The following is a 19,507-nucleotide window of genomic DNA, read 5'->3' as shown; positions in this document are numbered from 1 at the left end:
GTCTAACTGTGCTCAAGTACAACTGCATAGATATACTATGATGTGTGGAAACACCATTGTACCTGGGAGTTTGTGAGTGATACTCTGAGTTGAGCAAGAATCTGCCCCGTAATGGTGAATATTTAATTTTCCCCATTTATGTGACTCTGGGAAGAAAAAATAAAAATAAATCTGTACTATGACAATTTTAACTAGTTTTAATGATTTATTTAAACTCCAAATCTCAGCATGCACGTATGAAGAAGCTGAAGAAGACAGTACTATCAGGGAAAATGTGTGTGCCTCGTGAAGACTTGGACCTACCACTATGTGAAATCTGGGTGACTTGACTCTAGTGGCCAGGATCTGTTTCCTCATTCTTTCCCTGGTTGCATTGGTATTCAGTTGTGAAACCTGGCACACAGCTCTGCGGGTCCCAACACTAGTGGCTACATCAGTTCAACTACAAAGCAACAACCAACCCACTTGGCTAGAGGCCCAGAATTATGTGATTGCCTCTAACTGGGTTTGTCCCACTTGGCAGCTGCATCTCCTGCAGCTGGGCCCTCGGGCCAGGACTGTACTGTTGGCGTGAAGGTCCAAGCCAGCAAAAGGAGGCATTTCACTACATGATCTCAGAGCATAAGGTACTGAAAAGGAAGCAAATACTACGAAAGGAATGTAGCATCCTGGCATCTAGCACATAGGAGAAAATATCCACTGGAGATACAGAAGATACCTCGGTACTCAGCCCTGGTGAGGCCTCACCTCAAGTACTGCGTTCAGTTTTGGGCACCTCAGTACAGAAAGGACATTGAGGTGCTGGAGCAGGTCGAAAGAAGGGCAACAAGTTTTGTGAAGGGCTTGGAGAATATGCCTATAAGGAAAGACTGGAAGAACTGGGGCTGTTCAGTCTGGGAAAAGGAGGCTGAGGGGAGACCTTATTGCTCTCTTTCAATACCTAAAAGGTGCTTACAGTGAGAACGGGATTGGTCTCTTCTCACTGGTGACAGGTGGCAGGATGAGGGGAAATGGCCCCAAGCTGCACCAGTGTAAGTTTAGGTTGGATATCAGGAAAATCTTCTTTACAGAAAGGGTTGTTAAGCACTGGAATAGACTCCCCAGGGAGGTGGTTGAGTCACCATCTCTGAATATGTTTACAAACCATTTGGATGTGGTGCTCAAGGACATGATTTAGTGGAGGGTTGTTAGAGTTAGGGTACTATGAGTAGGTTGTGGTTGGACTCAATGATCTTTAAGGTCTTTTCCAACCTGAGCAATTCTATGATTCTATGATTCTATTCTATGAAAGGAACCAAGAGTCAGAAGCTGTAACAGTCAAATTATCAGGGAACTTAACCGCTGTCCGCATCTCTGTTCGCTCTTCAAGTACCTCTGAATCCACTTTTGCTTTTCCCAGGAAGAGAATGTTGTTTACATGTTGCATATTCTGGACATATTCATAACTTTTGAATGTTCTTCTTTAAGTAAGTAAAACAGTTTTAGAAAGAAAATTAGAGTTTCAAAGCGGAAATCATGGGTGGAGTGAATGTTGAAAATATTTTTAGCTTAATTGAAATGAAAATGAAAAGTTTGCAGATTTCTCTGTAGACAGGAAAATATAACTTGCATAGTTAATGAAAATACATTTTTGAAAAGAGGAACATTGGAATCACCACAGTGAATCATTATAAATTTTTCCACCTAATAGTCCTATTTCTTGTAACAGGTAATTTCATATTAGGAAATTTTTCTTTCTGTATATAGCTAAATATAGGTTTTTGTCTTAAAGATTGAATGTATTTATACATGTATACAGCAGAAAGCATAAGTGTTTTCATATGGTACAGAATAATTGAGGTAGATATTCAAAGAGAAAATTAGGTATATCATGTGGGAGTTACAGCAGTCCTGAAAACCCCCATTCATTTGTCTTGCCTAATTCTGTAGAGGATTAATCTTCATTTCTATTTTAATAAATAGTATAAAGTTTCCCTGATAGCTCTAGGCTCTGCCTTTGGCCTTGTTCTGAAACATCTCTATCTTTAAATCTAAGAACTAAGCCCCAGCATCCTCTGGAACCTCTTAGCATAACCTATGAGGTCTCTCATTTTCTGTCCTCACAGAGCGAAACTCTTTAGATTGCTACCTTTATAAAATTTTCACCATGTAAATACTAGATCTGCCTTTGTAAACTAACCACACTATGAGACATGATTGCCAATATTCTCTAAAGCACAGCCAAATAAAGGGATCGTAATTTGTCCTGACTATGCTACGTGCAACACTGACAGTTTATTAAAATAAAAATTAAAAGTAGCTAAAATCTTTTCCATCATGTTAGGATATTGCAGCAAAACAATTTTTACTGCAAATCCTTCTGTACTAAAATCCTATTTGTAGATATTAGTTGAGAAACTGTCACAAATTCAGAGCGTGAATTAAAGTCAGTGAGGTTCAGTGTGTCTGGACAAAGATCTTGTCTAAATTCCAATACCAAATATTATATATTACATAAGGACAGAGGGCCTGTATTTAAGAGAAGATAAAGTGTTAATTAAGCTTTCCAGCAAGACACCCACCATATGAAGATCAATATGTCTGACACTAACCAAACATACACATTTAATTTTAAAGAGATTTCCAATATTTTTGTATCAAATTGATAGAAGGGATTATGAAGAGAGAGATTAGCCTGAAAAAATAAATTACAAAGAAAATGTCTGCAACCAAAGCATGGAAGTCAAAAGCAGAAAGACTGAAAAACAAACACCACAGATATGTAACACTGATTAGACTGTGTTTTGCCGACTTTTCCCGGACACTTACAAAAATAAAGTCCATCCATCTGTCAAAACATCTGCTCTACATATGAAAATTAAAACTGAATTTAGGTGGGTTTTATGAGTTTCCAGTAATTATCTCTTCCTCAAAAGCCAAGAACTTACGTCCTTCTGTCTGGATTACTGGTGCAGCAAAGAGTTTTTTCAAGGACATCTTTTTAGGTGGAAGTTTAAGGGGTAAGTCCACGTGACCAACAAACATCTAGACTTTTTTTCCTCATTTTAAAGATTTTCCATTTTAGCTTTCAAGAAAAATATCATTTATGATTATACTGCTTCACAGATATTACCGCAAAAATGAATGACCAGATTATATGGACACTACGTAGAAGACAAAATAATCCACTATCTTCAACAGTTTTCTGCTGATTTAATCCAGATAAGGATCAGACCCTGTAAAACATTCTTCCTTTATTTCAACCTTCCCACATAGCCAAGTGATTAAAATATCAGAAGGTTTTGTCTAAATTGGATGGACAAGGGGATTTAAAGCTATCATCTAACAGCTGGACAAACAAAACAAATACGTGTTTTGTCTCCAAAATCAAAGTGGATGGACAGTTTCCATATTAAGTCCTATGCATGAGTTTAATTAATATGTTTACTTTTTTTTTTCTTCTACTGTCTAATTAGTTGAATTCTCAAGTGGCAAGGTCAGAGGTATCCATGGAGAGTAAGTAATCCCTCATATTACTGCTGTCATTCAAATTTATCACACTGTTGAAAGATGTTCCCAAGTTATCAGGGAGTTTTTTTGCTCCTCTCTTTTCCTAGTGGGCTACTGCCAGCTGCAATCAGTTCAGTATGTATTGGCACAACATTTTTGTCAGTAAGCTACAGCATTGTTTCAGGGAAAATATTTCTGGAGTGACAGAGCAATAAATGTATATTTGTAACTTGTACACAGAGTATTAGGATCAACTAGATTCTGCAAACACTTCAGCACATTAGCATGTGCAAGGAGGCCCTCTTTGGAGTGAACTCTACAATGAATATGCTTTCATAGCTATTGCTGCTTGTGTGCAAGTTTTTTTAAATGCAGTAAAATTATTTAAGATTTTTTACTGCTTCCTTCTCTGAATTATAGTAGCACTTAAAAACATTGATCAGAGAGCACAGTCTGCTTAAACAGGCCTGAAGTAGGCAGGGAACAAAGCAAATGATTCCAGTCCTGTTAAAATGAGATTATCTTTTTTAAATTTCATTTTATTGGAGTAACTTAATTGGTAACTCTGCTGCAAAGCCATTATTCTAAGTGCTGCATTGGCAGCAATGGGAATGTTTCCCAGTAATATAAAATTTTCACAGAGTCTGACAGGTGGGTAAATTATGCCTGGCATCTGTACTCCAGGAGATAACCTTCCAACTGAACCTGACTAAGCAGGTATTTGATTTTAGAGAGGGGGAGGCCAGCATTGCACACAGCTGGCATGAAAACATTTTCAAGCAGTGACTTACTGCTGTGTACCTCTTGGAGCTTGGATCAATAACTTCATTTCTATTCCTGTTTTCTCATTACTGCATCTTGCAGTCAGAGGTTCAGTGTTTTATGGTCCTAGCCTCTGAAAGTCAATTTGCACTGCTGAGTGTAGTTAGTTGAGCAGTGTAATTATTGGGGTCTGTGTTACAGAATTTCTATAAACTTAGTTCTTAGGGATTATATCTCCATTGGTCAATGTTCATCAAATAAACAGATAAATAAATAATATTCTCAAAAAAAAAATAATAATATATCCAATAGAAACCTTGAATATTTTTAGGCAAACAAAATATCTAGTCATTTCTATATATCTATGGTGTTCTTTGTTTTTTTGTTTTGTTTTGTTTTTTTGTTTTTTGTTTTTTTTTAACTGAATTCTAATCCTACTTTAAAAGCATTCACTAACTTTGAGCTTTGAAAAAGATGGCAGATCCTGATATCCAGTGGCCCTTGTGAACTGCTCAAAACTTCCCAAGATGTCAGAAATTACACTACTCTTAGACTTGGTCACCACCGCCAACATTACAGATAAATACTTGATTAATTCCATAACTAGATTTTTCTCCACTCTTGAGATGTGCTCTGAGAAAATTCTGACTGAAGGTGCTGATGAGAATTGATAAGACATTATTGGTTGCTTAGTGCAGCTTACTGTACTTCCACAGTTATCTTCCCAATTAAGTTATGCCTGTTATCTGTCTGATTTTTTTTCATATGATAACAGTTCATGAGAATATTTAAAATGTATAATTTACTCAAGTTGCAGAATGTCTGCTTGAATTTAAACCACTGAAACATCAAGACAAGAAACAAGAAGTCAATTAACAAAGCATGTGATTAAACGAAAAACCTACTGAAAAACAGTCAGATACATCCCAATTCTTTCAAGCCACAAAGCTGCATGCCATATTAGCAAATAGTTTTATCATCAAAACACTTGCACAGCAGATGGAAAGCTCCTTTGCTTCCTACTTTGTGTTAGTAAGTGTGAAACAAAAAATGCTTCTCTGCCTGCCTGCCTGCCTTCCTGTAAATCTGTTGGTCAATACTGGCACTTTGACTCCAAGAACATAGCACATCAGTGAAACCAGTGAATCTTTGTTGTTAGCAACAATCACCTAGCGTAGCCTGAGGTCTTAAGAAGCAAAGTTTCTACAGATTTGTTCTGCATTTGGTATGTCTAAATTTGGAGATGTACTTCATCCATAAATCTTCATTGAGTAGATGCAGATAACAACTGTTCTGGACTTGCGGACAGCTAAAGGGAGGCCAAGAAAGGGCTGCAACACAAAATACCAATTTTAAGGATCAGTCCATGTTTTTGTACATCTAGTTAATGTGTAGTTAACAAGATAAACGAAAGCCTTTTGTGAATACAGTCCAGCAAATTGATTTTCAGGATTTTGCAGTGACAATTGCAAAATTGATTGTTGTACACTGAACTTTTCCAAGAGCTTTATTAAGAAACTTCATTTATTTTGAATTGTTATGTTCTTCAGTAATATTTATTTCCTACAGAACAGAATTAATTTACGTAAGGAACAGAAAAACATTTCAGGAATAACTCAAAACATTACATACAAGTGGCAGATGATTCTTTTCTGACTATAACTTTAAAACAAAATTGTTTTTGCTCTACAGACAAGCTGTTCCACTTTTGGGACATGGCTTTATTAGCAAAGCAATGAACTATGTCATTTGGTTTTAACTCAAGTAATATCACCAAACCCAGCAACAATTTAAGTTGCGACCACAGTCTAGATCTAAGGAGTCTCTCTCATTTATCTTTTCTATCTGGGTGGGGTGATCACCTGTCTCCTGGAGAAATCAGATTACATTCCACCTTTCCGAAAGAGATCAACACCTGCTAATTGGGTGGAGTATTTCAGACAAACATGTTGCCAAGTCTATTATGTGCACATAAGCCACTTGGACTCCGTATCAGTCAGCTTGCTTTTATTCAGCATTAGGCATATCTTGTAATGGCTGCCATTCACAGACACCTAAGATAAATATACTCAAAACTTCTGTGTTGAAAGTAAATGTAAATGTGTGAAGTGCTGAAAGAAAGCAAAAGACTGTGGCATCCTTCTGACTGTTGCTTAGCAATACGTAGGCCAGTAAATAAATATACTCCATAAGACAGACTCTGAAATTACATGTTCCTTACTGTGGGATCCCTTACATTTGAATTTGGAAATTAAACTATTCTGAATTCCCAGTCAGTAAAAACTTGGTGCCAAATGGATTGTTAATTATTATTATTTTTTTTTTTAGGGGGTTGGGGGGCAATTTGTGATACATGTACAGTAACCTAAAGATTTGCAATATGTAGATCAGCAAGGGAAAATCAACAGATGAGCTGTGTCAACACAAATCACTTTGAACAGTCAGAAGAAGAAGAGGAAAAAAAAAAAAAAAGAGAGGGGAGACATTTCTTTTTTTATTTAGTATTCTTAGTTTTCTTGTTCCGCCATCTTCAGGATCCAAAATTCTCTCCACAATAATAAGGCTTTTCAAAGAATATTTGTTGACATGAAGAATGAAGATGTGGATGTGAATAAAATATTAGCTTTGACATATATAATTATGTATCATTTCCAATGTTATTTTAAGAACATTAACTAGTATTTAGCTCTTTTAGTTATTCCAAAAGAAGGCAGATAATATTAGATTTGTATCAAGAAAGGATGAATTTAGTTGAACTACTGGGTGGTAGATGCATGTAACAGAACCAAAGTAAGAAATTTTTTTGTAGACTAATTTAATAGGGAAATAGTGCACATTCAGTAAGGAACTGAGATCTTTGAGCTATCCTCAATTTTACATTACACTTCCTTTCATTAAAGCAACAGCTTTAATGAAACTTAAACATTTCTCTGTTAGCCAAGAAAGAAAGAACCTGAGACAAATTCAGGGAAAAGAGAGAGAGAGAGAGAGAGGGAAAGAGATGTGAATGGCATCGAGGAAAATGCTCTTCTCTGACTATATGAGCTTCACCCTGAAGCTCTCTGAAAGAAAGCCAGTATTGAACACATCTATGACTTCCAACAGTTATCAAGCTAATGTTTTTTCTCTGGAAAGAAATGTAAAAAAGGACAGATTTACTCTGACCACGCTGGGATGCAATAAATCACAACAAGGAATTACCCAGTCATTTCTAAACAGCAGTAGTTTTGTCAAGGCCAAACTAGAGTTCATGAGGAAAAAATACTGTTCAGAAACTAAAACCTGTAATTTGGGAACAAATTTTCCTTCATTTCTCCTTTAATTTACCCTTCTCTGCTTCTGGATCTGTTACTCATCTCTTACTACTCCCAGAAGACATGCACTTTCTCCTTTCCCCCTAGCAGTATGCATGTCCTGAGTCTATGAAGGAATTTCAGTATCATGCTGGAGACAGAGTCAGAAAGAAAATGTTCATGGTGACAAAGTTTGGTGATAGAAAAGTTGGAAATCTGGCTGTGAATGCTCTCCAAAGGAACAAGACTGAATAAAGAGATGAACTTCTCTTTGGCACACCCCAAGGGTCAGCGGTAAATTGACCTGATAAATGACTATTAGAGGAATTTAGCAGCAAGCTTTCTAGATACAGGCAGTACTGTGTATTTAATTTTCAGATTCCCTCTTCTGATCTTTGTTTACAATAAGATATGAAAAGAATTATTTTTGCTTTCTGCCTCCATGTTCTTCTATTTTCCCTAAGGCAACAACACTAATAAAATGAGTTAAAGGGAGAAGTGCTCATTCATTGCCAACTTAATTATTCCAAAGTATCATGAGATCTGAGAAACACTTGCTAAGTTACACATCATATTATTTTACTTTTTCTTTCCTTTTTCAGTCAAGTTGTTACGCATTGATGGCTTTAGAACTGTTTATTTTCCTAAGATTTAGGGAATATCTAAAAAACTTTAAAGAATGCAAAAACTTAGGTGATACATGAACATTTTGACTTTATGAAAGAAATGGTGAACTAGATTACAGTCATGTGATTCTATGTACATGAATCATAAACTCAGTGATTACACCACACTAAAATGCAAAGATGCATACATAGAATATAGCTATACTGTACGTCCTGTAAAGAGTCTACCACATCTTCTTTAATAGGAAAATGGTTCTGATCTGAAGATCTTCTAAAATAACACCTAGAAAGCAATCAATAATAAAAGCTGATCACAGCTGAATTCATGTAACAGTTAACTAGCTGAAGTCTAATGACAATTAAACAGCTCAAGTAGATATCAGCCTCATACAAATTGTAATATAGTCAGTGTTAATACACACAACTGTGCTGACACAGCTTAGCTATTGCATTCAGTGACATCGAAGTCTAACTCTCAGTACAAATATAGCTGTTCATTTGAGAGAATGCATGAAGAATCTTGCTAGTGCAAAATAAAATAGCTTGGTACTCTTTGTATCTCACTGTATACCAACATCCAATTCTCACTAGAAAAATCATACTGAATGCAAAGTATCTGTCATCATCTAGCTTGTCCTATATTTTTGACTTTCCTTATATTTTTGACTTTGTCCTTATATTTTATTGACTTTCTTATAAAGTATCCACTGAAATTTAAAGATTTATGTATGGAACCATTTCAACAATTTAATTTAGGCTGGGATATATAAAAATGATTAAATAAATTAGATAGACAAATCATACTTGAAAATAACATCCTAATGTGCACTTCAGATACACATCTTCAAGGTTTTCAAGTTGTAGTAAATCTATTATACCCTTTAATAGGGATTCTTCTAATTATTTGAGTACCTTGTGAACTACTGTTTTGGTTCCTCAGTCAAACCTGGTACAGAAATGTATTAACAGCAGATTTAACTTTTAAATTTATAGTAAATTAGCAATGTAAGGATTAGATGAGTTTTCCAGTCAACAAATTACCCTATCTCAACCTGCAAAACTATCTAGTCTTTCCACCAACTTTTGTAAATCATTCAATCTTTGCTTCATTGGATTATGATATTATATTATGATATCAGAGTGGAATTGTAACTGTCTTTTTTTGTTTGTTTATTTGTTTGTTTGTTTTCCCAGTTGCCTATTATTTAACCCATATGTAATACAGGGGTTGCCATGTGTTCTTGCTGGGTCACAGGTGCCTGTTAGATCTTGACAAAAAAATATTGAGGCTCACTAGGGAGGGGTGTGACTATGAGCATGTCCACACTCATAAGTTTCAGCATAAAAGTTGAGCTGAGAAATATCCTGTAGACACCTTGTCTTCTTTTAGCAGTACCAACATCTAGTCAGGAATCATTGGAAATAGTTACAGGACTTACAAAAACTAGAATAGGTGAATAGATCAAATGAGAAACTGAGTTCCAGAGCAGTGAGAAATCCTCAAAGAACTGCTCATTTAGTTGGATTACATAAGCAAACATTATATTTGTTATTTAGAGCTTTTAATTTCTCATAAGCGATATTACTTTTCTGCTTTTGTTATTTTTAATTTATAATTTGTGAAAAGTTAAGAGTTAACTTCTATCAGAGAAGTCCTGCTCTATAGGACTGCATAGCTGGGGTAAATCAGCCTTCCTTCTCCTTTACTCACAGGGAAAGAAACCCAAAGCATATTTTAAAAATATTTATCAATACAGTGAGCAAAACTTAACTAATTAACATATACTAAGTCCTTTAATAAATAGCAGCTAAGAAATAAGTATGAGAAAGACTTCTTGAGGAACAGAGTCCAGGAGCACAAGAGCAGTTCAAGTAGGCCACCCTCCTTGAATCCCAAGCCAGCTGCCTGTACTGCAAGTCTGCTGCACCCAGATCAACATGACCGACAGTGTCAGTGCAAGGAATCCCTCTGAAGGAGTAAAAATGATGGTAAATTACCTCTTATAATTATGAGAGGAAATCTCTGAGGTCAGAGTCGAGGTTAGGAGCAGGGCAGAGACAAGGTTGTACTTGCACTGCAGCTGCTGCAGTGCACCTGGCCTATTAGTGAGGACTTGCATTTTCAGCACTCATTTCCCCTGGAGATCAATAATTTAAAAAGTTTTTTAAAAGTATCTCAACGCAAAAGTACAGACTGTCATTTGAAAAGTTTTGAACCATCACAAGTGAGGAGTATCTAATATCTTAGCAGTGGTACACTGCTGAAAGCAATGTTAAATCAAGCATTTTTCATAGGGCACTTTATTTGTCCTCTATTTCTCCTGTTCTTACTAATGAGAGACTGTTGAGTTATTTTTATGGCCTTTATATTTCACACTCCCAAGGCACTGACAATGGTTTTAAGGAATAAATGAAAAAGGAATAATAAGTTCCTTAAATGGTCTTTATCTCTAATTACAACTAAAGAAGTTATTCTAAATACTTTATTAATAGCATATTGTATTATAGCAATAAAAGGAAGCTGTAAATATTCCAAGATGATGACCTGAGCAGACCAAAATATACATAGGTCACTCCATAAGTAATGCCTCTTATCTATTTCCATGGAAACTACAACAGATACAAAGAGCACAGTAACACTACTTGATAGAGCAAATTCTCAGCTACAAAACACTTTTTTTCAACATAGCCACCACTGTTAGCTATGCATTTTCACTAGCAATGAACAAGAGACTGCATGCCACGTTTTGTAAAAACCCGTACCATCAGAGATGACCCACTCTTTCACAGTTTCTAGGAAAATGTTGCCCACACAGTCCATTTTTCATCAGCCTAAACAGATGGAAATCAGAAGGTACAAAAACTGGACAGTACGGAATGTGTGGTAGGACAGTTCTGCCATGACTGACCGTGTGATCCACAGTCCTCAAACTGGCAAGGAGCCTAGTCTCATCACGTTGCAAGTAAAAGGTTCTCTTCTCTGGACTGACTCTGGATGTTTGAGCCTTCAGCTTCGTCAGTGATATGATGTAGTGATCAGAGTTGATGGTTGTTTCAGTTCCAGGAAATCCTGAAAAATCACCCTTTTCCTATTCCAAAAAATAGTGCACATCACTTTAGCTGCTGAGGGCTGCATCTTAAACTTTTTCTTGGATGGGGAATTCACATATCACAACTCCATGGACTGTCATTTTGACACTGGCTTGTGGTGGTGGCATCACACCTCGTCATCAGTAATGGTGCAACCCAGGAAACTGTCACCTTCAGCCTCATGTTGGCTCAATAGGTCCTGATGGACTTGCATACAGTGTTCTTTCTGTTTCCATGTGTGCATTCATTGGACTCACCTGGTGCAAACTTTGTGATATTCCAACATTGCCACCATACACTTTCCAATACACTGAAGCCAGTATTTAACTTCATATTTAGCTTCCCTGGTTGTTATCTGCCAATTCACATGGATGCGTTGATCAAGACACCCTTCATTTAGTGATGTGAGAGCATCATCATCCGGAATGTGGTTTTTCTTTCTTTCACTGTTGCCATTGAAGAAATGCACCACTCATTGCCTCACTGTGCCAATATCCACTGTTTGGGGTCCACAAATCTTCAGCAAGAGTCCATGAATGTCAATTAGTGCAATTTTTTCTGCATGGAGGAATTACATTACACACCTTTTCTTCATATGCACTTTCATGTCAAGCGCCATTCTGTCAGACTATGCTTCAGCTGCCATCTGTCATATGGCAACGCAATGTAATGGAATATTGGTGGAAAAGTTCAACATTTACTGCACACCACCAACGTAAGACTCTAACATTGTGGGTTAACATAATAAAAATAGGAGGCATTACTTTTGGAGCAGGCCTAATGTATTCCATCTTTGTATGAAAACTGGACTCACACTAAATATGACTTATTCATCCTTTTATTTCTCACCTCTATTTCTAGATAAGTCTGAAAATAAATAAAAAATAACTATAGCAAAAAAAAATGCCACATCATCCCTAACAACCCAAGTATGTGAAAAATATTTTCCAAAATGAGTTATCTGGTTCTTCCAATAGTTTTCTGTACCACTGTGCTACTACTATATCACATTTTTTCCTCAGTGCTGTGCTCATATTTTTCATTATCTTCTTCCATCAACTCATGAGTGTGCTGCTTCTAATGCATAGGTTCACAGCAAGCAGATAATGTGCCAGGTCATACAAACCATTGTAGTAAGGTATTGGCTGCCACTTTTAATCATGATTAGTGGATGCAGCTGCCTTAACACCACAGGATGCAAAAGATGGATAAATTAATTACAGGATAAATAGACCTCCCAATCTTACAGGAGTAGGAGAGTGGGAACCTGAATTTCCCAGCTCACTCCATTTGTAAAATCTTTTTGTTGTAAATAATACTTTATTATAAGTGAAGATGGAGATGAATTAGAATCAGCGCAGTGCAATGCAATGAACTTCTGTACTGTTCTGGATTTCTAAAAATAAGTTATTTTAAATTTAATTTAAAAATTAAAGTAATATCCTTTCATTCTCAGTGCTCAATCTCTTGTTTCACCAAAACATACAATAAAATCTACTTCATGTAATACTGTAATGCTTAGGATAAGATCAAGGTGCAAAGTTGGTTAATTTGTCCAGAATTTTTACCTTATTTTTAAATATTTAACATCAACTTTTTTTTTTAACCTTCAAAATTAGACAGTCTAGTCCTCATTTTTAATGCTCTGAAAATAATTTAACACTAAGTAGGATTAATTTAAACATTTTATTTCTATCAAATGAGGTAGCTTGAGTATCAGACACTGCAGTTGCCCTTTCACATATATAGTTTATCCCACAGTTCTTAGCTTTTTACCTAGATCCTCTACTATTCCCAAATAACTTTTTATGAAGACAATTGTCCCCTCTGTCTTAGGGGATGACGAAATTGTGTTTATTGTGACCTAGGAAATTATTCAGATGGAGCTCTCTAGAGGCATATGGTTGGCATTATGAATATTTTACAGAATCATCCCTGAAAATCAGGCCAATAGAATATACACACAAGGCCAACTTCTACTCTCAGTTGTTGGCAATCACAATGATTTCTCATTTGAGTATGCTATGCAAGTATTTATTTGGATTATTTTCTTCCATTTTCCTTTCTTCAGCCCTGTCTTCCCATTTCCCATACATTTGTTATAAAGGCAACAGTTATTCTCAGTGTAGAATGAGTATTATTTAGAGAATACTGGCTATTTCTATCCTACCTCATAAAATACAGGGAATAAGACAGAGGAATGTGGGAAAATGTACAGAAAATTATGTCTAGTGTAACTGTGTCTATCCTGAGGTACTAAATACAGAATATTAAAACTATTTTGATCATGATCTTGCTAAGTACTCAATGAAAAAAAAAAACAAAAAAACAGATTTTAGGGAAAACTGGAAAACTACTGACTTCAGTGAGATGCCAGAAAGAGAAAGAGAAAGAGAAAGAGAAAGAGAAAGAGAAAGAGAAAGAGAAAGAGAAAGAGAAAGAGAAAGAGAAAGAAGTGCTTGGGAATCATTGCAGGTCTGAAACCTTCAGGAATGCAAAAAAAAAAAAAAGCAGAATGTCAGTAACCTGATATCAGAAGAACATTATGCAAGGGTTAATATTTCTCATGCCGATTTCTCCTTTCCCTTCTTTTTCTTGAGAATAGACTTTTGTTTTTCCTTACAAAACTTAATTTCATTTCTATGATTTCCACTTAAAAACTTTGCCTCTGGTCATAAAGGTAAAATTTAATTGTATAGAATTAAGAAGTTTGAAGTAGCTCAGATATGCAGCCTTACAGTTTAAGAATTAACACAATAAAATCTAATAAAATATTTAGAATGTTTTATAAAAGAAAAAAAAAATGCTAAAAAGATTTGTACTTACCAGAATATCTTTTCCAGCCCACTTGCACTCATCCCTTCGGGAATGAGATACAGGCCAAGTAATCTAAAGACACAGAGCAAAAAATCACGTTATTTCATGCTTCAGTTATCACAAACTGCAGACCAAGTGTTACAGAGTGTCTTCACTCATTTTGTCTTCTGCTCATTCTTTTTGCTCTTCCTTGACAAAATTTGACAACAAAGAATTGAAATGATAGGTGCAAAATAGAGATGATAAGAATCACAGTAAAAACAATCTTGAAATATAATCTATATTATGACCTCAGCAGCAAATCTTGAATATGAATGGAGAGTTGACTCTATTAAGTGAGTATTCTTCCATTTTTAAATCTGACATAATGAAATGGAGACTCATAGTCAAAAATTTCAGATACTTCCTAGAAGTAAATCTGATCTATGTGAAATACAATCTCATATTAAAATTACGGCATTATAAATGAGGCATTGACCTCTTCAGTCTCACTACTAATTCAGTATTTTTCTAGATTTAGTTAATTAAATAATAAAAAAGAAGCTGTTATATTTGAAAAGTATCACACCATTGAAACAGAAATGTTCATTCTGTTCCAATTGAGCTACTCAAATATGCAAGAACTTAAACATAGGTTTACTGTAGTGTTTGCTTTGCAGAAAATGGAGAAAATGGAGACCCTTGCAGTCAATTGTTAATGGTGGGTTTTTTGTTTTTGTTTTGTTTTGTTTTTTGTTTGCTTTGTTTTTTAATTATTTTTTGTTGTTGTTGTTGTTGTTTGGTTGGTTGATTGGTTGGTTTGGTTTGTTTGGAAAAGCTTTTAGGAATTACATATAGAATAAAACCAGATCTTCACATAAAATGCCAGGCTCCTCATTTGGGAGTCTCAAATAATGCAATATAAATGGCCAAAAGTCTGAATTACAACCATGGTGTTCAATAATGTTTGTCAAAAGAAAGTAAAAAGGAAAGTATTCAAAAAGAAACAAAATAGAAACAGAAAAATAATGAATATGAGTGACAGAAGAGGATGAAGGAGATGTTATATGTGTCATTCAAAAGTACAGTTTCCAACTGTGTTTTTAAATTTGGAATTTTCTTAAAATGTAATAAAATCAGAAAACAGAAATTGACTGTCTGAGGTCTGTACAATAATGTTGAAAATTTTATAAGCACATTATCTCTCCAAGGATTTCTTCTACTTCCTGTTTCTATGCCCAGCTTAAAATATGAAGAGATGTGAAAATTAAAATTTACTAGGTTGAAAAAACATTAACCAAATTTCTCAGATCGCCCAGAAGGACCAGTTCAAGTTTAGTTCAAGTTTTGGGCAAAGATTCTTATATTAATTAGAGCAATATTTTAATCTATTAAATGAATGGCTCACTGTTCTTTTTCCCAATTCTTACACCTTTTCTATTTTGATTTAAATATCAGCAAAATTGAACCATTTTTAAACAATGGAAGGATGTCGGGCAAAAACACCAGGAGGCCTGCATGGATGAACAAGGACATACTCAAACACAAAACAGAAACTTGCAGAGGCTGGAAGCAAGGACAGACAGCCTGAAAGGAATACTGAGAAATAGTCCAAGCAGACAGGGATCACATTAGCAAAGCTAGAGCCCTGTCAGAATTAAAACTGAACAGGTATGTCAAGGTCGGAAAGAAAATCTTCTATACGTCCACCAGTGATGAAAGGAAAAATAGGAAAAATGTATGCCTTTTCCAGAAGGAAATAGGAAGCCTAATTTCTGGGGATGTGGTAAAAGCTCAGGTACTCAATTAAATTTTTTCTTCAGTCTTCATCAGCAAGTGCTCTAATCACTGTTCAGCTACAAGGTCCCCAACATAAGAGGGACCTGCTAGAGTGAGTTGAGAGGAAGGGCCACAAAGATGGCTGGAGCATCTCTCCTATGAAGACAGGCTGAGTTAGGGTTGTTCAAACTGAAAAAGAGAAAGACACTGGGAAGACCTGGAGTTGCCTACAAGCAAGCTGGAAAGGGACATTTTACAAAGGTAACTATTGATCAAAAAGAAGATAGATTTAGATTAGATATAAGGAATTTATTCCTTATTCCTTATAGGCACCAGCACAGGTTGTCAAAGGAAGTCGTGGATGTCCCATCCCTGGAACTATTCAATGCCTGGTTGGATTGGACTTAATTTTAATATGTTGAAAGATGAAGTTTAATTGCAGTACCAACTTAGTTGTTATTTTGATTGAAGTTTCTTCAGTGTCCCTACTGTCCTCAATAAGCAGATCCCAAAATTCTTTAATAAGTTGTCTCTTATTTAAGTTCCATATAATCAACAGCAATTCTTTATATAATACAATAATATTTGTATTGAATTTCAAATAGTGTTCTAAACATATCTGAAAAGCAAAATACAACCCCTGCCATTCTACAGAGTGGTTTTCTGCAATGGAAACACCTTGTTTCCTTTAATTACTCCAGATGTTTTGCACATTAAACTATGAATCCCTCAGAGAATTCAAATAAATAGCTAGTTTCCTTTATAGCGGCTCTAAAGAGACTAGAAAAGAAAATACACTGTTTTCCTTTTATCCTTTCTCCTTAGAGAATACAAATGAATAACCTGTCTTCTCTATGAACAAAAAACACAAGGTATTTATTGCTATCACCTTAGGAAGCTAATAGTGAAACGGGCAAAAGGTCAGGAACACCAAGAAAAAAATCCCCCAGTATTAAAGCAATATATCTCTCATAAAAGAGTACTCCCTGTATTTTAAAATGTGCCATCAAAATGCTTAAGAATAGCAAGAATCAACACAGACTCATGAATAGAATATTTCTATCTGCAAATGAAGAAAATTGAGGCCTTTTTTGTATACTTTCGTAATTGTATGTTTGTTTGGTTTTAAACAAACACAAAGTATATCTTGATTGTGAATTAGCTGGATTATTCATTTATGACTTAAATTTTCATAGTTTGGGAAAATAAAAATGATTCAACACTTATAGGTTCATAATAATTTTTCTCTTCATAGCGTTGACAAATATTTGGCTGTTTAGCTGTAGTAGTATTCCTGATATACAGACACTTACTACGTAAGTCATATAGTCCTATACAAAACTGTGAAACATATAAAACATATAAGACATATAAAACATGACTAACTGTACCTTTTGATATTCCTTGATGTTAACCAGGTTGAAGGAAAATATGTGGTCTTTTGCTCCAACATACAGCCGACTTCGTTCTTCATCCAAGAGGAAAGTATGGTAACTGGAACTATTAGCTAGTCCATTGAAATTGACTATATTATTGGATTCCAACATTTCTGCAAGATAAAGATAATGTTTTCTATTTTAATCTGGTCAAATAGAATACAGACTTATGTTTTGACTTGTATGGATTTTTTTTTTTTTAATTTATTCTTATGGAATGAACATCTGTGAAAGTATTATATACTTGGACCTGTGAGTATTGTTATCTCAAGCATTTGCACTCAGACTGCTACTGATATTCAGCTCTACACAAACAAAGGTCATCAGCAAAATCAATTAAAATTGTGTATGAGATTTTAGATAGTCAAAATTCTATCCACGTAACTAATCAACTGTTGGACAAAATTCAGCTTTGTTCAATCAGTGAGATTTACAAGCACGAAGCTGAGGATGATCAGCTGATAAAAACCACATTTAAACATGAAGTCTCAGAATTCTAACATACAGAACTGCTTCACACATCTGTAAGTTGTGAGAAAGAGGATAAGAAAGATTAGCTGATGATTTAAGAAGACACACGCGATCTTTTTCTGTGTATTACTATCATCTCAGCTTACTGATACTGGGAGTTATGTACTTATCCATCACAGGAATAAAACTAGATAAGTTAGTGTTACTTCTTTTTAAACTTCAGAATAATTTTTTAGTCCTCATGCTTCTCCCAGAATTTGCCAAGAACGGGATTAATTTAAGAGCAAGAATCCACAGAATTCCTCTGAGCTATACACAAGCATTAACAAAGATAAACTCATTTGCCTGAAATCGCTGTAAAATATTTTTCAATACAATAATGCAGAACGTATTAGTATAATCTTTCATGAAAGCACTCTTTCTTCAGTCCTGTCTACCTACATTCATATTGAGACCAAAGCCAACTTTATCATTTCAAGTGATGTACTAGTAAGATACTGATAAGAAACTTTCCCCATGATGAGAAATCCTACATGATTCAAGCCCTGGCCTTGTGATACACAGAACCAAGTACAGTTTTAGGCTCAGAAGCAGTTGCATCAATGCCAAAACAACTCCTCACACAACACCCATGGGGACAGATGAGAGAGGGATCGGACACATTTGAATCCAAGGGCTTGGAGCACACTCCAAGAGAGGACATGGTCAGACCTCTAGGCAGCTAGCATATGCGTCATGACCAAGCTCTGCCAAGGCAAAGACGTCTGTCTTTCCACTTAAGAGCAGCTGTTAAATGTCTAGCTTCTGCCTAGTGGTGCCGATACCTGCTATAACTTCTTAGATTTCAACAAGTTCACTTCAATTTTCCACCACTGATTCAATTAATTAGTGAGTAAATGATAACATATCCTATGCAAATAAAAATGAAAGTGAAGCTGCTGTTATAGAAGAAGCTTCTGATTAATATTTTTTCATAATTGTTATTCTTTTTTCCCCCTTCTTTTACTGTATCCAGGACAATAAAGTTGTTGATTGAAGATTCTTTCACAGAATTTCACCGTCTCCAGCTCAGTAGTCCCAGAGATGTTAAATCTATTTTTCACATTTGCATATACCAGGTGGATTCTATAAAGGCTTATGTGGAGAGAACTAATAGGCAACACATTCAATGAACATAACCATAAGAATGTTCATTCTTCAGCCCAGATTTGTGCCACTATTCTTTTCACTTATTTGAAAAAACCTCCCCCTAGAATCAAGTAGTTCACTGATGTTAAAATAGAGCAACGTATCAAATAGAGCAACGTATCAGATGATGCGCTAAATTTCGTTCCTCATTCTCTTAGTTTTTAACTGGCTAAATATAACTATACATTTTCACTCTATAAAATTCATACTGCTTGAGACTTTTTTTTTTTTTTTTTTTTGAGGTAACAAGAAAAAATCAAATAATCCCAAGCATTCTTGTCAAAATAATTCTTCTGGCTTCCTGCCAAGTTTTAGAATTTGACTGTATTGTCCTCCAGTTCACTTATTTGCATTTTGTTAGACTTTACTAATTCTCTTTACATTGTAATGACTGATTCAGATGTTGAATGTCGACTTACTGAATAGCGAGTGATGCAAATGATTGACTGCCTAACTTGTCTTAGAACTCTCTTGGCTAGAAATGCTTTGCTGTCATCTGTATCTGATCATTTTTTTTATAATATAGCTGTCAAAAGCTTTTGTAATTTTTTCATCTCTCTTAGTTTGAACTCATAGA

General features: G+C 35.3%; 1 protein-coding gene across 1 annotated transcript in view; it reads right to left on the bottom strand.

Moving 5' to 3' along the window:
* Positions 1-19,507, bottom strand: part of SEMA3A (semaphorin 3A) — a 172,475-nt gene that overhangs the window by 107,187 nt on the left and 45,781 nt on the right. The window contains exons 2-3 of the mRNA XM_085216347.1: positions 17,227-17,384; positions 14,087-14,149 (exon numbers count right to left, since the gene is read on the bottom strand). Coding sequence (XP_085072473.1) covers positions 14,087-14,149; positions 17,227-17,384 — 221 coding nt within the window. The remainder of the gene's footprint in view (positions 1-14,086; positions 14,150-17,226; positions 17,385-19,507) is intronic.

This window comes from Meleagris gallopavo, chromosome 1 (genome assembly GCF_905368555.1).
Source record: "Meleagris gallopavo chromosome 1, MGAL_WU_HG_1.1, whole genome shotgun sequence".
Taxonomy (NCBI): Eukaryota; Metazoa; Chordata; class Aves; order Galliformes; family Phasianidae; genus Meleagris; species Meleagris gallopavo.
This window is presented reverse-complemented; position numbering and strand designations above follow the sequence as displayed.